The sequence below is a fragment of the Hylobates moloch genome, unplaced genomic scaffold, assembly GCF_009828535.3.
Source record: "Hylobates moloch isolate HMO894 unplaced genomic scaffold, HMol_V3 SCAFFOLD_9, whole genome shotgun sequence".
NCBI lineage: Eukaryota > Metazoa > Chordata > Mammalia > Primates > Hylobatidae > Hylobates > Hylobates moloch.
Window position 1 is genome coordinate 75,155,954 of NW_026652284.1, and position 24,695 is coordinate 75,180,648.

General features: G+C 40.9%; 1 protein-coding gene across 8 annotated transcripts in view; it reads left to right on the forward strand.

Annotated features, from left to right (window-relative positions):
• Positions 1–24,695, forward strand: part of NDUFAF6 (NADH:ubiquinone oxidoreductase complex assembly factor 6) — a 212,614-nt gene that overhangs the window by 126,026 nt on the left and 61,893 nt on the right. For 2 of the 8 annotated variants that reach the window (XM_058444508.1, XM_032760077.2), the window contains exons 1-4: positions 7,110–7,314; positions 14,186–14,285; positions 17,954–18,076; positions 24,301–24,357. In XM_058444508.1, the coding sequence (XP_058300491.1) occupies positions 7,118–7,314; positions 14,186–14,285; positions 17,954–18,076; positions 24,301–24,357 (477 nt within the window). In that variant the 5' untranslated portion in view covers positions 7,110–7,117. Of the gene's footprint in view, positions 1–7,097; positions 7,315–14,185; positions 14,290–16,108; positions 16,299–17,953; positions 18,077–19,125; positions 19,209–21,413; positions 21,548–24,300; positions 24,358–24,695 lie in introns of those variants that run through there. The other 6 variants (XM_032760076.2, XM_032760082.2, XM_032760078.2 and 3 more) reach the window with 6 other exon arrangements.

Genomic DNA, 24,695 nt, shown 5'->3' on the forward strand with positions numbered 1-24,695 from the left:
ACCTTTGGCAGTCTGGGAAGAGGGCCATATAAGCAGATCGCCACAGTAAGACCTGGCAAAGTGATCAAACACGAACACAAATTGTTATAGGATCAAAACTGAGGGAACAACTCTTTTTTTGTTGGATGGGGTTATGGTCAAGGAAAATTCAGGAAGGAAGAGGTGTTTAGGTGTTCATAGGATGAGTAGAAGTTCATGAAAGGGGAAAAGGGCATTAGAACTTTTGTGGTGACAAGAACAAATTTAGAGCTCTCCTCCTATAACCCCAAATCTCAGGAAAGCCTTGGGTTGCGGCTTACTTTGATTTAGGTCTTGCATCACACCATTTTTGTTGGGTTTGTCTTTCTACATGTCTTTTTGCCTTCGAAGCGATCCAGACAAGCTTAGCAGTGGGGTTTGTAAAAACAGTGTAATAAACATTGCCCATTTGCCAGGACTGTCCTCTGTGTAGCTCTCTTGGGAGTCTGTAGAGGCTGTAGGTGGCTGGTTAAAGGCTGGGAGTTTGGGATTATCACCAAATGGCCTCCTTGAAGATACAGCACACAAGGACAATCCAGAAAGAGGGAACAGCATAATCCCACAATATTTTGTTTGCCAAATGGAAATCCCTTTAGTGACAAACATTTAACTTAGCACCAGGTGTGACCTCCAGTTATGCAACAGAATTGTGGATCAGCTAGGATGAAATTTCTTATTTCCCTAGAAGAATGTTTTGTCCAGAAACACTATCCCAAGGCAACAGACTACATTTCCAACTCTTGTGAGCCTTTTTCCCTTCTTGGCACGTGCTACTGGTTGCTAGACGAATCAGGAGGCAGTATGTGCATAGAACAGCTCCTCACAAGTCACTCTCATTCTCAGAAAAAAACTCAGTATGTGTCCTTTTGGCAGGAAGTCAGAAACATGTTCTCTGGACCATTAAGAGACAGCAGTCATATGCCAGCATCGAACTGATTACATGGGGCAGGGGTGGGGAATGACTTTTATTTCTTTCCCTATAGTAGGCACTCTGATCTTGCTTTGATGTTTTGAAATAATGGTGTCCTCTGAACCTGTTCGTGGAGTTCAAGACAGACTAGAAGTTTCACTGGGCACTATTCTACGCAGTAACAACATCATCATCAACAACAAACTCACTGACTATGTTTTTACTGATTAGCTCCAACTGCCTATTTCAGGCCACACGCTGATTAACCTGGTTCTCCTTTGATAAGGTGGTGCTGAGAGGCAGCACCAGCCTTCAGGAACCTGCCCCAGGGCCCTCATTGACCCCCACAATGTTTATGACCCTCCAGCGCCCAAGACACTCCTTCTGAAGCATGCCACAGACTAGGTAATGAAAAACTCAGCCCACATTAGTACCCAGGAAGGAGTCATCAAAGAGAACACGAGACAAACTCAAGAACACTTTGTAAACTCAAAAGAACAGAGCAGGTCAAAGAATAAAGATCAAGGGCAGCAGCAGAGAGTAGAGGAAGTGTCAACCTGTATTTAGGGGTCCTACTAAAGAGAGTCATGTATCAACAAAGAGCATCCGGGAAAGTATCATGCATCAAACTATCCTCATTCACACCTTAAAGCCTTCACATTCCTCAGCTCAGGAAAAGATTCCCCATTCCTCAGTTGCTTACGTCAAAAATTTAGAAACCATCATTTATTTCTCCCTTTTATTTCCTTCCTCCCCCATCAGTCAATCAACCAATCAATCAATCGATCAGCAAGCCAACCTCTAAATTATATACTGATCTATCCACCTCTTTATATCTCCACTGCCACCAGCCCAGTCCAAGCCTCAAGAATCTCTTGCCTGGACAACCGGAATAGCTACCTACTGGTTTCTCCATATTCACGTTGGCTCCCCAATACCCCTAATTCTGTATGGGAAAGGTCTTTGTAAACATAAACAAACGATAGACATTAACAAAGAAAAAGTTATATCGATTTGACAACATAAAAAGCTGAAAATTTTGAAAACATCACCACATATATTTCTTACCAGTAGGAACGAGAGGCTAGGGAAGAGAGAACTTTTACTTTTTATTGTACATGCTTCTGTATTATTTAATTTACTCATTGACTATGTGCATCTTTTAAAAGAAAAATCCATACAATAAAACATGTTATAAACAATTAAAAATAAGTGCACTGATTATTTAACACAAATATGATGAGACTTATAGTCTTAATATATAGAAACTCATACCGATCAAAAGGAAAAACATTAAGACCATTAAAATAAAAATGGGTAAGAAAAAAATTTATACTTTGAAATAAATGACTAAGTTTTTAACTTTAAAAAATGGGTAAAGATGTTAACAAAATGGTGAAAACTGAGTATAAATATGTAGTAAATAAAAAATGTCCATTAATAGTCAAATCAGTACAAATTAAAAGTGATATATCTAGTGACAAGTTTAAACTAGTGAAAGAAAAGAAAGAAGAAAAGTGAGATATCACTTTTTGCCTATTAGAGTAGCAAGACTATTTTTTAAAATTTAATAAATCTAGTATTTTATCCACAGTTTGTGGGAGTCTATAATTTATTTGGTAAGAAATTTGGCAATGCCAGATATCTCAAAGACTCACAGTCTTGATTAGTGATTCTATTTCTATGAATATATTATAAGGTAATAATCACAGATATGAGCAAAAATTTAACCATAATTGTAACAGTAAGAAATATGTATTTGGTCTCTACCCCTGGTTCCTAACCCAGAACTCCTAAAAGCCTTATAATTTCCTGACTGATAGGGGTGAGAGAAGCATCTTTTGTTATAAATGTGTTATATTTGTTCTTTTACCTTCATCTATATCCTTTATAATAAACCAGTAAATATATATGTGTTTCCCTGCTATCTGGGAGCCATCATAGCAAATTATCAAACCTGAGGAGGGAAGTCCTGAAAATCCTTGATTTGTAGCCAAGTCAAACAAAAGCTTGGGTAACCTGAGGACTCACTAATTGCTACTGGTGTCCAAAGTAGGGGGCAGCCTTGTGAGACTGAGCTCTGAACCTGTGGATTCTGTCCTAACTGTGTAGTCCTGAAAATGCTTGGTGTGGAAGATCTATACATTTAGTGTCAGAAGGGTTGCATAAGTATAGAAAAATTGTTTTTCCTTTTTAATAGTGATTCATCTAAAAAGTATTTAATTGTGGAAAATATAAGGATTGAATAAGGGCATAGTTAATGTGTTACATCTATCAATAAGATGAACTATAATGCTGTAATTAAAAATGTTTATGAAGGTTCAATATAATAAAAACACCAGTTTTCCATACATTAGGTATAAATTTAACATAGCCGTAATAAAAATACCTTCAGAATTATTTTAATCGAAAAGCTGATCCTAAAAGTCGAATGGGAAAATAAACAAGAATGGCCAGGAAGACCGGGAAAGAGAAAAAGAGTAATGAAGAAGGACTAGCCCTACTAGATATCTATGAAAACATATTGTAAAGACTCAATAGTTAAAAGAGCTTACTACTAGAACATTAATAGACAAATAGAACACTATAGACACAAAATATATGCATGAGTTTATTCTGTGAAAAAGGAAGCATCTCAAATCAAAGGAGGAAAAGGTGGACTACTGAATAAATGATAGTAAGACAACTACTAGATATAAAGAAAAAAGTTAGATCCATACCTTCCTAATCTTTACCCCCCCCCCCCAAAAAAAGGAAAGAAATGTAAAAAAGTGAAATCTACAAGTACTACAAGAGAAACCAGAAGGACTAGAAGAAAGCAAGGGATTCTTTTAACACATTTAAAATGGGGAAGGCCTTTTTAAAGACTGCAAAATCCAGAAGCCATAAAAGTAAATATTGTAAATTTGACTAGATAAAAATATATTGCAAAATTTCTGCATGGCAAAGATTCCACAAGCAAAGACAAAACTAAAACCAAACTGAGGAAAATAATAATGATCTATATTACAGACAAAGGACTAATCTCCCTCACGTGTCATGGCAGCTAGCTTCCCACAGAGTAAGTGATGAGAGACAGAGACAGAGAGAGTGAGAGAGCACCCAAGATGAAATATGGAAGGTGCAGACCTTTTATAACCTAATCGCAGGAGTGACATTGGGTTTTTCTTTCGATTTTTTCTGATTTGTTTCCCCGTGGTGTCAATTTATCTTGTTTCTTGTCTTTTTCTTATAAACTTTAAAATTAGATTTAGAAGCTTAATTAACTTTTTTTTTTAATTATTATACTTCAGGGTTTTAGGGTACATGTGCACAATGTGCAGGTTTGTTACATATGTATCCATGTGCCACGTTGATTTCCTGCACCCATTAACTCGTCATTTAGCATTAGATGTATCTCCTAATGCTGTCCCTCCCCCCTCCCCCCACCCCACAACAGTCCCCGGAGTGTGATGTTCCCCTTCCTGTGTCCATGAGTTCTCATTGTTCAATTCCCACCTATGAGTGAGAACATGCGGTGTTTGGTTTTTTGTCCTTGCGATAGTTTACTGAGAATGATGTTTTCCAGTTTCATCCATGTCCCTACAAAGGACACGAACTCATCATTTTTTATGGCTGCATAGTATTCCATGGTGTATATGTGCCACATTTTCTTAATCCAGTCTATCGTTGTTGGACATTTGGGTTGGTTCCAACTCTTTGCTATTGTGAATAGTGCCGCAATAAACATACGTGTGCATGTGTCTTTATAGCAGCATGATTTATAGTCCTTTGGGTATATACCCAGTAATGGGATGGCTGGGTCAAATGGTATTTCTAGTTCGAGATCCCTGAGGAATCGCCACACTGACTTCCACAATGGTTGAACTAGTTTACAGTCCCACCAACAGTGTAAAAGTTTTCCTATTTCTCCACATCCTCTCCAGCACCTGTTGTTTCCTGATTTTTAAATGATGGCCATTCTAACTGGTGTGAGATGGTATCTCACTGTGGTTTTGATTTGCATTTCTCTGATGGCCAGTGATGATGAGCATTTCTTCATGTGTTTTTTGGCTGCATAAATGTCTTCTTTTGAGAAGTGTCTGTTCATGTCCTCTGCCCACTTTTTGATGGGGTTGTTTGTTTTTTTCTTGTAAATTTGTTTGAGTTCATTGTAGATTCTGGATATTAGCCCTTTGTCAGATGAGTAGGTTGCAAAAATTTTCTCCCATTCTGTAGGTTGCCTGTTTACTCTGATGATAGTTTCTTTTGCTGTGCAGAGCTTAATTAACTTTATGTTAAGCCTTTTTGCGAAGAATATTTCATATGTAGTATATTGAATTTTATGTTTCCTTTTATTAGTGAAGCAACTTTCTCAGAAGCGCCACGGTGGACTTGTTCTCAAGTCTAATTGGCCAGATCAGGGAAATATGCACTGTCCTGGACCAATCACCGGTGATGAAAGGGTAACACCCGCCACTGGGGTTCTGCTACTACACAGGATGAAGAAAGGTAATCTCAGAGAGTAAAAACCAAAGTTGCATGAATTGGTTAGAGTTCTTAGGTCCAAAGGACAAGGTGCTTTCCCTTGGGTTTAAACAAAAACATTAACTTGGAGTCACAAAGGCAAGTGGCCAGAGTTGAGGCAGAAAGGTAACTTGAGGCCACATCATGGAGGGACTGCATATAACACACAGTAAATGCTGCCAAGTAGGGAAACGCCATCATCAGATCGACATTTTAGAAAGAACCAGTCTGGCCATAGCAAGAAAAGTCTAGGCAAATCTGAAGGCAAGATGTATCACTGGGATTCAAGTGTAGGCAGCTGCTGGCTGGTATCAGCTAGTTGGCAGCAGCTAGACCCAACTCTAATATTTGAGGGGCCTGAAGGTAAGAGTACCAAAGGAAGCCAACACACCATGTGAACAAATATTCAAAGTTAATCCCAGCACTATGGGAGGCTGAGGTGGGCGGATCACGAGGTCAGAAGATCGAGACCATCCTGGCCAACATGGTGAAACCTCATCTCTACTAAAAAGACAAAAATTAGCTGGATGTGGTGGTGTGCACCTGTAGTCCCAGCTACTCGGGAGGCTAAGGCGGGAGAATCGCTTGAACCCGGGAGGCAGAGGTTGCAGTGAGCCAAGATCACGCCACTGCACTCCAGCCTGGCGACAAGAGTGAGACTCTGTCTCAAAAAAAAAAAAAGTTATAAATCAAGTTAGTAAACTGTTAAAAGCTCTGTCTTCCTGCCTTGATAAATACATCTTCCTAAGGACCTGAAAGGTCAGGTTTACAATGAAAATTTTGACTCCTTGGAGTTCCATGCTGGACCTTGGAGGCCCAGAAAAGCAGGCTCTGGCCTAAGGCCGCCTTCACTTCCCTTCCCTGTCCAAATAGATTGTGGAATAACACAGATAGTTTGAATGTTTGGATCTTATCGGACTACTTACTATTTATGTGAACTGAGGCACTTCAGCTTCTACAATTTTCAAGTGACAGCCATTGGAGTAAAGCAGGAAACAAAATAATGGCACTGCCCTTATGGAACCCAGAGGATAGTGGGAGAAAAAAGTCAGCAAGCAGGTGAGCTATAGGTAGTGATTGATAATGGCCTACTGTGTGGCTTCTCTCAGAGATGTGTGTGCTTTTCTGCTGGAGGTGTTAGGTGGCCAGTGGTTCCCAAATAGAGCGACATTTCCAGAGGTCTTTGGGGGTGTGTGGGCGTTTGGTGGTCACCAAGCCTGGGCATTCACCTATGGCAAACTTCCAGCAACGTGCGGGACAGCGCTATTGCGCCCAAAGTGCCAAGGGAGCCCCTGTTGAGAAACAGCGCAAGGTGTTCTGTCCTCATGGTGGATTTGGGGTATAGGGGCGGCGGGGCGTGATTTTGGCAGCTACTTCTTTCACCAGCAGCACCCATCACTTCTTGTAGGTGCTCTGAGGTCGCCTGTGGATGCACGTGGGGGAAGGGGAAGAGCCCAGGAGGGGTCGGATGGGCTGGGGCGGGTGTTTCCTGGAAGAAAGGCCAAAGAGTCGCGGTGGCGGCCCAGATGCAGAGGACCACAGCGACACCTGGCTCTTCTTTGAGCGGCGTCCAGAGGCTGCCTTCCCGAGGCTCAAAGGAGCGTAGGGGGACCTGCAGGGGCGTGGCAGGGGCGTAGCTGCGCGCCGACGGCGTGGGGTCAAAGGGCACGCAGTGCCGGCGTTATGGCGGCCTCCGCGCAAGGCTCTGCCTGGGGGCCGTTGCGGCTTGGCATCCCCGGCCTGTGCTGCCGCCGGCCGCCTCTGGGTCTGTACGCGCGCGTGCGGCGGCTGCCCGGGCCGGAGGTGTCTGGGCGGAGCGTGGCCGCGGCCAGCGGACCGGGCGCCTGGGGCACTGACCACTACTGCCTGGAGCTGCTGCGGTGAGCGAGCACGACCTTCCCTGGCGCGGCGGGAAGCGGGGTCCCGGGGTGGAAGCGGCTGCGCCTCGCGTCTGGCCTGACGTTTGAGCGAGCGGACCGGCGCCTTCCTCGTGCCCTTCTGGGTGTGCGTTCTAGTGGGCGCCGGGTGCGGGTGTGCGGAGGCAGCGGGCCCACAGGAACATTCACATGGGTCACAAAATTATGGCAAAATTCCTTCGACTGCCCACGCTTGTCGCCTTATCTGAACCTTAATTTTAACCGAATTCAGCGTTTTTGCATGAATAACCTTTGTTATTCACAGAACGTCTATTAGTTTTAATGACAACGGTAGCCAACTTTGAGTTCTTTCTGTGTGCCTGGCATTATGCAAAGTAGATTACGAGTAATTGGTCTTCATTACAAGTTGCGACGGACAAATGTAGACCTATGTTTTAAGGTTGTGAATTATAAAGCATTTAGAACAATTCCTGGCATATAGTAAGGGCACAGTGAGTGGAAGTCATTATTATCTCATTTAACAGACAAGCAAACCGGGTTTTATAGTGGTTAGAGAATTTGCCACAGGTTCACAAGAATAGCCTCATAAAATCAGAGCCCTGAAGTGTTTTGTTTGTCGGGCGTAGCGCTGGGAAGGCCTGGCACTTGGGTGTCGCTCCTTAATCATTTGTGGAGGTGGGTTGGATCAATCAGGTCACCTGGTTCATGCGGCAGGGGCCCCTGGGAATCCAGGCCCGACTGCTGAGACCAGTGGCTTAGCCCCTCTGCCCTTCCGCTGTGTCTCATTTGAAAGACTGGGGTAAGGTCTCGAAGTACTTGGTCTCAAGGACTTACCAAAAGTACTCGAATAACTAAACTACCTTGAAGTTGATTATGCAAGTAAAACCGTTTTTTTTTAAAATTCCATTTTAGAGAAAAGCAGCATAACACAACAAAATGCATGCATTTCAGTGTTTTGTTTATAATCACTTTTAAAAATTGTGGGCCGGCCGCGGTGGCTAAACGCCTGTAGTCTCCGCACTTTAGGAGGCTGAGACCGGCGGATTGCTTGAGCCCAGGTGTCTGAGACCAGTCTGGCCAACATGGCGAAACCCCATCCCTACAAAAAAAAAAAAAAAAAAAATTAGCTGGGTGTTGTGTCCCGCGCTTGTGGTCCCGGCTACTCCAGAGGATGACGTGGGAGGATCGCTTCAGCCTGGGAGGTGGAGGTTGCAGTGAGCCAAGGTCGCTCCACTACACTCTAGCCTGGGCGACAGTCTCAAAAACAACAAAAATAAAAATTATTTATTTCCTACCTTATTTGTTGATTACTTGTAAGAGAAACAAGATAGCAATGGAAATCAGGCATTAAGAATTGTAAAAGCCAAAAAAAAAATTGTAAAAGCCAAATTGTGAAAAGATTGCATTATTTTTATGTATTTAAGTTGTTACATTTTGATGAGAAAAAGTTTAAGTTGCCAGAGTATACCACCCAATTAGCCCCTAGTGTCATAACTTTGCAGAGATAATCACTCTTAAAAATTTCTTATCTATTCTTCCAGGGATAGTCTGTGGATTTACAAATATTTAAGGCTGGAGGGATGGCTTACACCTGTAATCTCAGCATTTTGGGAAGCCTAGGCAGAAGGGTTGCTTGAGGCCAGGAGTTTGAGACCAGCCTGGGCAACATAGCGGGATGCTGTTGCTACAAAAAATAAAAAAATTAGCTGGGCTTGGTGGCACAGCCTGTGGTCCCAGCTACTGCAAGGCTGAGGCGGGAGGATCACTTCACTCCAGGAGGTTGAGGCTGCTATGAGCCGAGTTTGCTTCATTGCACTCCAGCCAGGGCAACAGAGCAAGACCCTGTTTCAAAACAAACAAAAATATTTAAGTACATTATTAGTTATTTTTTACTTTAGTCACATGCTAGTTTTTCTCAAGTATATATACCGTACTTACAAATGGTCAGGTACTTAAACTGTCCATGTTATTTGTGTGGAATGGGGGCTCTTGACTCTAGTGACTTATTTCAAATGCTGAATTTTGCAGGCAGACCTGATTTGAGAGTATTAATCCCAGCTCTATCACTTGGGAAGGTTACCTTAAGATTCCATTTTGGTGGGGCACCATGGCTCACTCCTGTGACCTTAGTTAGCCCTTTGAGAGGCTGAGGAGGGAGGATTGCTTGAGCCTAAGAGTTCCAGACCAGCCTAGGCAACATAGTGGGACCCCTTCCCTACAAAAAATAAATAAAATTAGCTGGGCATGGTGGTAAGCACATGTAGTCCCAGCTACTCGGGAGGCTGAGAGGGGAGGATCACTTGAACATGGGAGGTTGAGGCTGCAGTGAGCCAAGATCTTGCCACTGCACTCCAGCCTGGGTGACAAAATGAGACCCTGTCTCAAAAAAAAAAAGGATTCAGTTTTTTCCTCATTTGTAAACATTTACTCTTACCTTATAGCCTGGTGTCGTGAGGATTAAATGTGATGATATAGTAAAAAATGCTTAGCAGAGTTTAGACACATGACAAATATAAGTTTAAAAAATAAAAATGAAATAGAATTTCTGGCTTCTAATTGTCCATCAATAATCTCTGCAAGATTTGGCCTCTGAAATTGTGCAGGGTTGTTTTGGACGTGCATTTTATGCACAGCCTCTAAATAGCAGGAAAAATAGCAGGCCATAACTTCGGGTTCGCCATCCTGGGCTCTCCTAGCAATTTAGGTTCTTGGGAAAATCTCAAACCTAATTTACATGGGCTTCTCCGACTTTGGCTCTGAGGAGGATAAACACAGAGCCTCAGGCTGTAGTGAGAAGGTAAGGAGGTAGGTACTACTGGTGGTGTTGGAGTGCACTAATGTTCTTTACTTTCCTGCAATCTCACCAGGGAATCACTTCCTTTGTGCCTCAGTGGCACAGGTCCATGGTACTAAAGCACAACAATCCTAATACCCCATGTGCTTGTTTCTCATATGTCTGTCTCTTTCAGCTCAGTCGAAGTCAGTACCCATCTTCAGTGTCTGGAACAGTGCCTGGCACATAGTAGGCACTGAATAAATGTTAGAATGAATGAGAGGTTATTGGCCCTATTGCCATATAAAGCTGTTATATATACATCCATAATATGGCATTTCTCATTATCTGAGACTGGATAATCTCAGGTAACTGGATCTTGGTTAGATGCTTAGGACATCCTTGTATATCCATAGTTCAATAATTCATATTTATAACAATGATCCTAAGTGATGAAGAAATGGCTAAATAATCAGCATATCATATTTAATGTGGTGAAGGGGATAATATTGTTTAGAAAATTTTCATCCAAAATTAAAAAATAAATTTGTTAATAGGGCAAATCCTTGGTTGTGTGGAAGACTTTATTTTCCAAATGTTACTACAGTTCTGTTATGTCTTCATTTCATTTTTCATTTCCCTCTAAGAAGCTTAAGAAGCTTGAAGTACTTCACATACTGCTTTTTTTTAGGAGATAACCTTGATAGATTATTAAGCTTCATTTGCAAATTGGGAAATAGACAGGAGTGATTGGTGTCATTTCTATTAATAGCCAGTTGGGTGATGGAAGTTAAGATTGTAGTTTGATTCCCATTCAGTGTTTTTCTCACTGTTTCATGTTAACTTCAAGTGTTTTAAACACTTCTGAAGTTTGGAGACTTTTTATGGTAAAATACAATTTAAAAATGTCAACTATAGAGCTGCTTTGCCTTCACTGTCCTTAGAAACTTTTGGGGAACCATTTTGTTCCCCAAAGGTGAAACTGCTTAGGGTGAGATCTTTTTAGCAGTACTCTTGAGATAGCAGGGTTACTGTTTGTGACCTCTTCTTTTGTTTTATGTGGCAACTGGGGGAGATTGTCAAGGGAATGGCTAGAAGCAGTTTAAGTTCTCTGTTAGGAACATGACAAAGTGTGAACCAGTTGAAAAGTGGGAGAAATCTGAGTTTTAGTACCTAAACTCTGTGGGATGAGACCCAGGTTAGACTCATATTAAATATTGTTTTATAAGAAGGTTCCAATGTATTAAAGTAGGTAAGTACCTTATACTTAAGTCATCTTTCCTGGAGTGAATATGGTAAGGTCTATATGTTCATAACATTTTATTTTCAAGTAATTGTAAATTTACATAAAAATTACAGAAATAGCACACAGAGATCCAATATACTCTTTAGCAGATTCCCTCATTTTTAGCACTCTGAAACATTTAAGGATAAGATGCAGACATGATACTCCATTAATTGCCCTTAATACTTTGGTCTATATATCGTAAGTACGAGGATGCTTTCCCGTAGAATCACAGTACAGCCATCAAAATCAGGAAATTAAAATTGATCCAGTATTACCATTTAATCCACAGGCCCCATTCAAATTTTGCTGATTATCTTATTATGTCTTTCATACATCCAAAGTCATGTGCTACATTTAGTTATATCTCTCTAGTCTTCTCCAATCTGGAACAATTCCTCAAGTCTTATCTTTCATGAGCTTGATATTTTTTGAAGAGAATAGGCCAGTTACTTTGTAGAAATCTCCTTTGATTTGGGTTTTTAATATTTTCTCATGACATGCATTTTTGGCAGGAATATCACAGAAGGGACACTCAGCTTTTCTCTCCATATCATATCGGGGAGCACATGACATTGATTTGTCCTATTACTATGATGTTAACCTTTTATTACGTGGTTGAAAAGGTGACCTCCAGATTTTTTTTTTGTAAATTTAATTAAGAATGTTAATTATAAGCAAGAATGCATACTTCGTGGGGAGATACTTCAGTACTATGTAAGTATTCTTTTTCTATCAAACTTTTACCCCTTTAACATTTTCAGGCATTTATTGATGATTTTTATCTGAATCAGTTAATACTATGGTAGTTATCAAATGGTGATTTTTAAAAATTCCATCATGTCTTCTGAATTTAATAGTAGGCATCGTATTGGTTGTCAAGTTTTTCCTTCGCTTCCTATTTATTAATTTTTATTGGTACAGGCTCATGGAGTCCTGTTTCAAATTGTTACTTTTATTTATTTATTTATTTATTTATTTATTTATTTATTTATTTATTTTAGAGACAGGATCTCCTGTTACCCAGACTGGAGTGCAGTGGCATGATCATAGCTCACTGTAACCTTGAACTCCTGGGCCCGAGTAATCCTCCCACCTCAGCTTCCTAAGTAGCTAGGACCACAGGCCCATGCCACCATGCCCAGCTAATTTTTTTATTTTTTAAGTTTTTTGTAAAGACAGTGTCTCACTGTGTTATCCAGGCTGGTCTTGAACTCCTGACCTCAAGCCATCCTCCCTGCTCTGCCTCCCACAGTGCTAGATTATAGGCATGAGCCACCATGCCTGGCCCTGTCATTATTTTTTGATCCTGAAATTGCTATGGACTTGGCCAGTGAGAACTCTGTCAAGCCAGTTTCTGTGTTCTTTTGAGAAGTTTCCTCCATTCTTTAAACATTTCTTTACTTTTTGCTCAAGAAGGTGTTTCAGACTTACCTTGTATTTTCTCTGCCCTAGGAATGGAGTCAGTTATTCCTTCCAGGAGCCTGTGTTAGTCTGTTTTGCATTGTTATAAAGGAATATCTGAGACTTGGTAATTTATAAAGAAAAGAGGTTTCTTTGACTCATGGTTCTGCAGGCTGTACAAGAAGCATGGTGCCAGTATCTGCTCAGCTTCTGGCAAGGCCTCAGGAAGCTTTTACTTGTGGCAGAAGACGAAGGGGAGCAGGCGTATCACATGGCAAGAGAGGAAGCAAAAGAGAGAAGGGAGGAGTTGCCAGGCTCTTTTAAACAACCAGCTCTAGTGTGAACTAATAAACTCACTTATCCCCAAGGGGATGGCACCAAGCCATTCATGAGGGATCCACCCCTGTGACCCAGATACCTCCCACTAGGCCTCACCTCCAACATTGTGGGGGTCACATTTCAACATGAGATTTGGAGGAGACAAATATCCAAATATCAGAGCCCTAGTTTCTTCCAGTGGAGAATGGTTTCAGAAACCAAGATCTGGGTGCTAGGGTGTTCACCAATACCGGGAATGTTGGGTGGGGGCTGGGGGTATTGTTACTTCTAGGCTCTTTCAGCAGGTGCTGCAAGGAAACGTACGTGTGCACACAGTCCTACATGAATTTCTATGTCTTATCTCTGCCTTTCTATATATCTGTCTGTATGTCTTAAAAACCATACATTCACCCCAATATTTGCTTGAACTATTTTAACTTGATTTGTACTTTTGAAGCTCATTTGAATTCTTACTAAAACAACAGTGATTCTGAAACAGTTAAAATTAGAAGTACTACATAAGTCATAGTAATTGATAGAGATTAGGTGGCATTGGGATACATTTTTCATAATTTTTAAGGAATGGATATAAGAAATAAGACATGTCAGGCCTTTTCTGAACTGAAGCCTCACATTGTTGTTTTTTTGAGATAGAGTCTTGCTCTGTCATCCAGGCTGGAGTGCAGTGGCGCAATCTGGGCTCACTGCAACCTCCACCTGCTGGGCTCACTGCAACCTCCACCTGGGCTCACTGCAACCTCCACCTGCTGGGCTCACTGCAACCTCCACCTCCTGGGCTCAAGCAGTTCTCGGGCCTCAGCCACTCAAGTAGCTGGGATTAGAGGCACATGCCACCATGCCCGACTAATTTTTGTATTTTTAGTAGAGACAAGGTTTCACCATGTTGGCCAGGCTGGTCTCGAACTCCTGGCTTCAAGTGATCCGCCCGCCTTGGCCTCCCAAAGTGCTGGGATTACAGGCATGAGCCACCGTGCCCAACCTGAAGCCTTTTTGTTTTCAGTTAATTTTGGTCAGTATTTTTATGTGCAGCTTGGAAAGTGAAGAGTAAGTGTCTTTTTTTCTGTCTGTTACAGGAAACGGGATTATGAAGGTTATTTATGCTCCCTGCTGCTCCCTGCAGAATCCCGAAGCTCTGTTTTTGCACTGAGGGCCTTCAATGTGGAACTGGCTCAGGCTGGTATTAAGATACCTTAAAATATTATTTGCAAAGTGGTGATATAATGTATTTAATGCTGAACAATAAATATAGTTGTAATTTATATGTTAGATGTGTTCAAGGTCCCTACTAGTGATTTCTTTTCCCTGCTAACTGTTTAGGCTTAATAATTCAATACCAAAAATAAAACTATCTAATGAACTTAATGGTTCTAGAAATGCCATTCTGGAATTTTTTATTTCTCTTCCCGAGGATATTATAAAACTGTGCCATTAACATTGCACATTTGTCTGTTAACTAAATAGGTTAGTCAGAGAATTACAGCTTATTCTTTCCAACAATTGCATAATTTACATGTATATAGCAGTTTTTCAAAGCACTTTTTAAATTGAGGTTTTAGCTCTAATGTTAGTAGGGAATGAAAGCAATTGTAGCAAACCAGGACCTTAGATCATACTAATTCACTTTAAGAGTTCTAAAGGAAGGACAGATCCTCTTTTTTTCTTCTTTAGAATGGAAAGAATATGTACAAATACAAAATAAATTGGAATGGTGGATGGAGATGAGAGAGTGAAAACTGGAACAGCCTTAGTCTTCTCAGTAATAAATTGAGAGGTCAGATATTGGGAGTGAGGGAGCAGGAGAGGGCTCAGAGTCTTGAAGAGATTAGCAAATTTTGACACAGATTCTCAGGGAATATGGTAGGAAGTGAACAAGGAACAAATAAAACGATGTGAATATGGCACTGAGGCACAACTGAGATTCACAACTATGAGTCTGTAGAGAGTCTGATAGACTGACTGTTTTTTCCTCTGGTATCTTCCTGGAAGTCATGGGTTATGATTTTTCACCTCATCCTTTTTCAAGTGTAAACTGTACATAAGCATGTTAAATGAGTCACAGTTTAGCCATAAATAGTTCCCACCTTAGTCTTTTTTATCCTTTTTAAATGATTAAAATTTAATTTTTTAATTTTTAATTTACAGACAGGTCACCCAGGCTGGAGTGCAGTGGCATGATCACAGCTTATTGTAACCTTGAACTCCTGGGCTTTAAGCGATCCTCCCACCTCAGCCTCCCAAGTAGCTGGAACTGTAGATGTGCCACTATGCCTGGCTAATTAAAAACAATTTTTTTTTAGAGACAGAGTCTTGCTATGTTGCCCAGGCTGGTCTCAAATTCCTGGCCTCAAGTGATTCTCCTGCCTCAGCCCCCAAAGTGCTGAGATTACAGGCATAAGCCACTGCACCCAGTCAATACAATTTTATTTTTAATAAACCCCCAGAGTTCCTTCTGAATTGTGTCACTTTGTACTTCTTTGTATACTTTGTACATCTTGCTGCTGCTTCGCACATGGAGCCTTGTTTATTCACTCATTCAACAAGTGTTGATTGAATGCAGAGACTTTACATAGACTGTATTCAATGCTATACCCACATGACATAAAACAGGGTCTGCACTCAATGAACAAATCACTGTGTAATGTATCAGATGGAGACTAGTGCTATGGAGAGAAATAAAGCAGGATAAGGAGGCTGCGAAGGCTGGGTACACCAGGGGTTCCTATTTTATATAGGATGGTTAGGAGAAACCTCACAGAGAAGGTGGCATTGGAGCAGAGATCTGAAGGAGGTGAGGGAGTGAGCTGTACAGATATGTGGGCAAAGAGTATTCTAGGCAGAAGGAACAGCAAGTGCAGTCTCTAAGGTGCAATTGTGCCTGCTCAAAGAACAGAAGAAGGCAGGTGGTCCAGCGGAGCAGGGAGGGGCGCGTGGGAGGAGATTCAGTTAGGGGCACCTGGGTCAGAAAGGTAAGGTCTTGGAGACACCATTAAAATCACTTTGGCTGAGTGAGATGGGCAGCCACTGGAGGGTTCTGAGCAGAGAGACATCACCTCTTGGTTATATTTTGAAAGGATTACTCTTGCTGCTGTCTTGCTGTACTGTATGCCACTGGGATCTGAACACTAAACATTGCTAAGAAACCCACCCACCACCAGGATATTTGGAAGTAACTTCACATATGGAAAAGTAAGAGTAGTACAAACAATACTCATGACCCTGTCGTTAATATTTTGACCCATTTGCATTATTCTGTCTACATATGTATATATACACATTTCTCTTTTTATGAATCATTTTAGGGTAACTTGACTATATCATGACCTTTATCCCTATAAACTTGAGTGCGTGTCTCATAAGAATAAGGATAATCTCTTACATAACCACAGTACGCTTACAAAAAAATAAACAACATTGATGCAGTACTTTTATTTGATCTACCATCTAATTTCCAGTTTTGTCAAATGACCCAGTAACGTCCTTTATGGCATTTTTTTCCCCTTCTGTATGGGATCTAATCTAGGATCATGTATTACATTTAGTTTTCTGTCTCTTTAGCCTCCTTTATTCTGGAACATTTCCATAGCCTTTCTTTGCGTTTTGTGACATTGACATATTTTAAGCAATACTATTCCTTTTAAGAATTAAAATGGTTCTCATTTGGGGTTTATTTTATTTTTCATCAGGATTATATTAAACTTATGGATTCCTAGCGTAATATTACCTAAGTGGTCTGTGTCCTCTTCAGAGTCACAAGGAGGCGTGAAATATCCATCTGACTCCCAGCAGTAACGTTAATTTTAGTCACTGAGTCAAGATGATAATATCTTTTCCCTTGCTAATAAGCAGCCTGTGAGGAGACCTTTTAAGACCATGTTCCTCATCAAAATTTACCTCCTAGATTTAGCTTGTGTTGGTGATTCTTGCCTGAACCTAAGAAGGCCATTCTTTTTTTTTTTTTTTTTTAGACGGAGTTTCACTCTTGTCGCCCAGGCTGGGGTGTAGTGGTGTGATCTTGGCTCACTGCAACCTCTGCCTCTCGGGTTCAAGTGATTCTCCTGCCTCAGCCTCCTGAGTAGCTGGGATTACAGGCACCCACCACCACACTCGGCTAATTTTTTGTATTTTTAGTAGAGACGGGGTTTCATCATGTTAACCAGGCTGGTCTTGAACTCCTGACCTCAGGTGATCCACCTGTGCCTTGGCCTCCCAAAGTGTAGGGTTTACAGATGTGAGTCACCGTGCCTGACCAGAAGGCCATTCTTAGTAGTGAGTGAGGGAGACAATCTAATAATCTTCTTTTTAAATAATCTTTTGGCAGGGTGCAGTGGCTCTCGCTTGTAATCCCAGCACTTTGGGAGGCTGAGGCGGGCGGATCATGAGGTCAGGAGATCGAGACCACGGTGAAACCCCGTCTCTACTAAAAATACAAAAAATTAGCCGGGCGTGGTGGCGGGCGCCTGTAGTCCCAGCGACTCGGAGAGGCTGAGGCAGGAGAATGGCGTGAACCCGGGAGGCGGAGCTTGCAGTGAGCCGAGATCGCGCCACTGCACTCCAGCCTGGGTGACAGAGCGAGACTCCGTCTCAAAAAAAAAAAAAAAAAAAATCTTCTTTTAAATAATCTTTTTAAAAATTATTTAAAGAATGAATGCATGAATTTATTTAAAAGTACATGCAGTAAAATTCTCTCTTTGTTGTGTTCTATAGGTTCCAAGAAATGTAGTCATTTACCACCATACTCATAATATAGAACAGTTACATTAACTCAAAAAATTCCCTCAAAAATACTGATTTTTTAGACAGTAGACAATGCATTTGCTAAAGTTTTTAAACCCTATTTATAGGTTAAAGACTCAGTCTCTGAGAAAACAATTGGACTGATGCGAATGCAGTTTTGGAAAAAAACTGTGGAAGATATATACTGTGACAATCCACCACATCAGCCTGTGGCCATTGAACTATGGAAGGTAAAAAAAAAAAAAATACCACTTCTAATTTGTATGAATATTATTCGAGTCTACTTTTTGATGGATATAATTTGGGTACTGTTGATTATAGTGGAATCTATTCTGAAAATATTCTTAAGCTTATGTATTCAGAGCTGTTATAGTTTTGGCACAGAAATTTAAAATCACCCACTGGTAATTTAGACACGTCTTTTGTATATTTGTTTATTAAAGGAAAAAGGAAGAATTAGTCTCTATATAATAACTTGTATTTTCCACATTTCCATATTTGCCTGCAGAATTTAAATCCTACACATTTTGATGCAATAGCAAGTAAAATTTTCTGTTCTCTCTGCCTAGCAGCAGCTCCTTATACCAGTGTTTTAATCCAGGTTTTGGGCATACCAGTATTTTAATCCAGGTTCTGGGCTGTAGAACATGTATTAATCTTTTGTGATGGGGGACTTGCTCTCAGTGTTGTCTAGATACAAATCTAAAACTGCCTTGTCTAGTTTGATAGAATTACCTATCCATTGTTGAGTTTTAGGTGTTAGAGAATGGAAACCTATGGGCTAGAGTATTATTTGTATAGCTAGATGTATATCATAAATGGTTTTATAGTAAAGCAGCTGTATGGATCCCTAACTCATAAGCAGCCACACATGGCTTGTATTGACTGGGTGCAGTGGCTTATGCCTATAATCCCATCACTTTGGGGGCTGAGGCAGGAGAATCACTTGAGGCCAGGAATTTGAGACCAGCCTGGGCAGCATAGCAAGACTCTGTCTCTAAAAAAAAATTGTTTTTAATTAGCCAGGCATAGTGGCACATCTACAGTTCCAGCTGCTTGGGAGGCTGAGGTGGGAGGATCGCTTAAAGCCCAGGAGTTCTAAACTATGAGAGGAGGAAGGGAATTAGGTACCTTTCATCATTGATCTGTGTCCCTGTTGTAATGCAATGATTGCCAAAAGAGGGTTTCTATAACAGGAGCCACCCACAGACCTGACAGTGGTACACCTCTTCTCAGGTCTGTGCACCAGCAGAGGCAGGCCCAGTTTCTGGGCCCCAGACTGACTTCACAGAGCCCCAGTAAAGATGGAAAACCAGACCCCCCCACAACCGGGGATTGAGAAGAAAAAGTGGATGGGAAGCTGTGAGTATTAGATTAGTTCTTTACCTCTGTTCATCCCACTGCAAGAAGCTCAACCTAGGTGACTCACTAAAAAGTTTTCCTAAAATCCAGAAACCCTTTCTATTTATTATTTTACACATAAACTGGAGTATAGTGGAGGTGGAGGTTTATGTTAAGACTTGCATAAATGGTTCTGGCCTTTGTCGGGAAATAATGTGGAAGATTAGAGAGTCCTTTGATGCAAATTTATCTTTCCTTGGCTTCCCTTAAAAAACCAGAAGATACATCTGAATTACAGAATGTTTAAATATCTGCCAGTTTAGGATTGCTAAATTGTCCAATTTTAATAGCTGCTTAAAGTTTAATGGTTAATGTTGGCTGGCTTTCTGACGTGACCAGTGTTGAAGCTGAATGTGAATATTTGAAAGATGCAGGTCATGTTCAGTGCAGTTTTCCTTGTTGCATGTTCTCTATCCTTCCCCATCCTGCTGGAGCATATGGGGCATATTGGGTATTTGAAGTGTTGGGTTCTTGAGGAGATTAAATAGAGGGAACAATGACTGTGTGTTATCCAGAGAGCACTTTTCTGCTGCACTGTTTCATTGGTATTTTTAGGGTATAAGATACTTGAATATTTATAATTTCTTATCCATTCTATATGGGTTCCCCATTTCTCTGTGTATGAATTTTAGCTGCAGTTTGAATTTATGTTTATAACCAAGGTCTTTCTTCTATTTGGCTTCAGTTTCTAGAGTTCACACTTCATTCAGCAGATTTCCAGCTTCTTTAAAATATTTACTTTTTTACCTTGGTCTCTGATTTCCTTCTGAATCAGTGTTATATTTTATAATCAAGGATCTACAGCCGTTATAGCTTCAGCCTTGAGTAAATAGGAGTTTGGCTTTTCATTTATTAAATATTTATTTAGTACTTTTTTATGTGCTAGGAATGGTGCTTGAAGGTTTACAAAATCAAGCATGCCCGTCGGCCCAGACGTGTGAAATAAAACAAGAGCAGGAGTCCGCAGTGACCAATTGGCTGATTCCTGGGATTTGGAAGAGAGGCCTATGGGGAGAGTCCTGCCATGTAGTAGTAGTAGTAGTGCCGAGAACACTTAGGAACTAACGCCTTTTTAGCTTCTATTAGATTCCTGCCAGGCAAAGTGGGCTCTGTTCTCCATACATACACCTTTGTCATGTAATGCATTTTGATGAGCATGCTGGCCTTTACATTTAGTATCAGTGACATCTGAGAGTCTTAGTTGAAGTATAGCATATCCCTAGATTTTACGTTTCACTACTATATTTATTTATTGTGAAAATATATTATGCTTAATGTTGACATGGCAGGAAAAAAAAACATTTTAAAAACTTACTTGGAAATAATTCCAAACTTTCAGAAAGGTTACGAAATTCAAAGCAGGACAAACACCTCTATACCCTTTACCCAGATTCATCAGGCTGGAGTGCAATGGTGCAAACATGGCTCACTGCAGCCTCAACCTCCTGGGCTCAGGTGATCCTCTTGCCTCAGCCTCCTGAGTAGCTGGGACCACAGGCATGCGCCACCACACCTAGCTAATTAAAAAAATTTTTTTTCTAGAGATGAGGTCTCACTGTGTTGCCTCTCCTGGCCTCCTGGTCATCCTCCCACCTTGGCCTCCCAAAGTGTTGAGATTACAGGTGTGAGCCACTGTGCCTGGCCCACTTATTGTTAATATTTTGTCCCATTTGTTTAATCATTTTTCCTCACTCACATACTCAGTTTCTCGCTCTTCTCCTCTCCTCCTTCTCCTATTCCCCCATATGTATATTCACATTGATAATTTTTTTGTGACAAATTTCATTTGATTGTAAGTTATATACATCATAATCCTAACGTAAAAAATTTAGTGAATATTTTCTTTCTTTCTTTTTTTTTTTTTTTTTGAGATAGGATCTCACTCTGTCGCCGAGACTGAAGTACAGTGGCACAGTCTTGGCTCACTGCAGCTTTGATCTCCCAGGCCCGGGTAGCTGGGGCTACAGGCACATGATACCACACCTGGCTGATGTTTTTTGAATTTGTAGTACAGATGAGGTCTCACTTTGTTGCCCAGGCTGGTTTTGAACTCTTGAGCTCAAGTGATCCACTCACCTTGGCCTCCCAAAGTGCTGAGATTACAGGCGTGAGCGAATTGTTTGATTCAGTCTTTACCATGCCTGGCCTCAGTAAATATTTTCTTTTTTTCTTTTTTGAGACGGAGCTTTGCTGTGTCACCAGACTGGAGTGCAGTGGTGTGATTTCAGCTCACTGCAACGTCTGCTTCCTGGGTTCAAGCAGTTCTCCTGCCTCAGCCTCCGGAGTAGCTGGGACTACAGGTGTGTGTCACAATGCCCAGCTAATTTCTGTATTTTTAGTAGAGACGGGGTTGTTGGCCAGGATGGTCTCCATCTCTTGACCTTGTGATCCGCCTGCCTCGGCCTCCCAAAGTGCTGGGATTACAGATGTGAGCCACCATACCTGGCCTATTTTTTGTGTGTGTGTGTTTTTTTTTTTTTTTTGAGACAGGGTGTTGCTCTGTTGCTCAGACTTCAGTGGAGTGTCGTGATCTCAGCTCACTGCAACTTTCATCTGCTGGGCTAAAGCCATTTTCCTACCTCAGCCTCCCAAGTAGCTGGGACTACAGGCACCCGCCGCTATGCCTGGCTAATTTTTTTTTTTTTTGTAGAAATAGGTTTCATGGCCAGGCATGGTGGCTCACACCTGTAATGCCAGCACTTTGGGAGGCCGAGGCGGGTGGATCACGAGGTCAAGAGATTGAGACCATCCAAGCCAACATGGTGAAACCCCGTCTCTACTAAAAATACAAAAATTAGCTGGGCATGGTGGCGTGCGCCTGTAGTCCCAGCTACTCGAGAGGCTGAGGCAGGAGAATCGCTTGAACCGGGGAGGTGGAGGTTGCAGTGAGCCAAGATTGAGCCATTGCACTCCAGCCTGGCGACAAAGTGAGACTCCGTCTCAAAAAAAAAGGGGGGGGGTTTCACTGTGTTGCCCAGGCTGATCTCAAACTCCTGAGCTCAAGCTATTCTCCCATCTTGTCTTCCCAAAGTGCTGGTATTAACAGGTATTAGCCACCACCCCCGGCCTAATATTTTCTAAGAATAGTGATACATATAATCAGGACAGTTTTTTTTTATTTCTATTTTTTTTCCTCGAGATAGGATCTTGCTGTGTCGCCCAGGCTGGAGTGCAGTGTGGTGATCATAGCTCACTGCCACCTTGAATTCCTAGGCTTTATCCTCCTGCTTCAGCCTCCTGAGTAGCTGGAACTACAAGCACGTACCGGCACGCTCAGCTAATTTTTGAATGTTTTGTAGAGATGAGGTTGCTATGTTGCCCAGGCTGGTCTTGAACTCCTGAACTCAAGTGATCCTCCTACCTTGGCCTCCCAAAGTGCTGGGATTATAGGCGTGAGTCACTGTGCCCAGCCAGAACAGTTACTGGCTTTAGTAAATTTAACTTTGATAGAACAGTTTTATCTAATTTTCCATTCATATTCCAATTTTGTCAGATGACCTAATAATGTCTACAGTATCATTTTTCCCTTCCAGTATAGGATCTGATCTTGGGTCATGTACTTAATTGTCATGTCTCTGTAGTTTGTTTTAATCTGGAACATTTCTGTAGCTTTTTTTTAGCCCTTTATGACATTTATATTTTTGAAGAGTATCCTCCCACCTCGTCTTTTTAAAACACTAATTTTGGATTTGTCTGATGTTTTGTCATGATTAGATTGAAGTTATGGATTCTTAGCTGGCAGCCATACTTCATAGGTGGTATGTCCTTCTCAGAGTATCACATGTACAGGCACACTTCGTCCACCTGTCCTTTATGGCACTGTTAATTTTTATTACTTAGTCACAATTTTGCCTGGTTTTCCCACTGTATAATTCTGCTTGCAGTAATCAACAGTTTTTGAGGAGACACTTTAAGACTGCAAGTATCCTGGTCCTCATCAAAATTTCTCCCTAAACTTAGTAGCTATTAATGGTTCTTGTCTGATTCAGTCTTTACTCGTATAGTTGCAAAATGATAACTTCTCAACTTCAGCACTTGGTCCACATTTACCAGTTGGCACTTAGTATTCTGCTATAAGAATGAGCTCTTATTTTCCTATATTTATTTGTTTATTAATTATTCGTGTAGACTTATGATTTCTTGTTTTTTATAGTTTATAATTCACTCATGTACAGATTTTGGTGTTCAGGTTGTCCCAGCTTTGGACAGTGGAAACTCCTTCACAGTGGCTGCTATGTCCTTGTGACACATTTCCGTCATTTTTTGGAGCACTTTCTTATTTTCTGACACAATAAGATATTCTAGGATCCTCTTGAATCTCTCCCCTGCCTCACCTTTGGAATCACCCATTTCTTGAGGGCCCTGTTTCCTTTAAGGAGAATGGTAGTAGAGACAAGTGTCTGGGCACTAGGTGAGCTCTTTCCTACTGGAGTGTCTTTACTTGCTAAGGTAACAATTTACCATGTGGATTATTTTTGTTGGAGTTTTAATTACTCTATTTTTCGAGGAGTGGTTATTTTTGCTAAATAGAATCTTTATCCTGTGGAAAAAGATTTGCGTGTAATGAGTAAGTATAGAAGTCAGGGTGGCTAGGCACAGTGGCTCATGCCTATAATCTCAGCACTTTGGGAGGTTGAGGCGGGAGGATAATTTGAACCCAGAAGTTCAAGACCAGCAACATAGGGAGACCCTGTCTCTACAATTTAAAAAAAAGAAAAAGTCAGGGTATATCACTTAATAGAGAAGTTCAGTACTTAATGCTTAATTCTGGTTTTGTTTTTGTTTGAAAGTGGAATTGTTAAATTATTAGTATAGGAAAAAAAGACAAGTTAGTAGAAAAGTATTAGAAATATAATCTTGTAAATGTTTTGAAATATTTTCTAGGGACATTTTCTTTTTCCCTGATACTTCTTTAACATAGCTGTCTATCTGGTGATGAGTTATTACAAATGTTCCCTTACTTAATTTTGTATTTGGTTTGTTTATTTTCTTCAGATCTACAGAAGTCATTTCTAGTACTTTCTAAAAACTTCCAATACTCTTTGTTTTTTAGGCTGTTAAAAGACATAATCTGACGAAAAGATGGCTTATGAAAATCATCGATGAAAGAGTAAGTCGAAATTGTTTAAGTCTTAAGTTTTTTCTTCCTGTTTAATTCTTAAGTTAATTCTTCAAGAAGGAATTTTTTTGACTGTATATTAATATTTTGGAGGAAGGAAACTTTTAGAGAATTATGCCATTTTATTCATACTTTACCCTTGCATGCTACCCTCCATACCCTCACATTGAGACAGACAAGCACCCAGGCAGAGGCATGTGTATGCACAACCACACTCCACTATTTTGGTTTTTTCAAAAGGAAATTTTTCATACTTACATAAAAGTAGAGAGAATACTCTACATGTGTAGAGTATCTGGTGACATGTTAAAGAAAATCCCAGACATCTT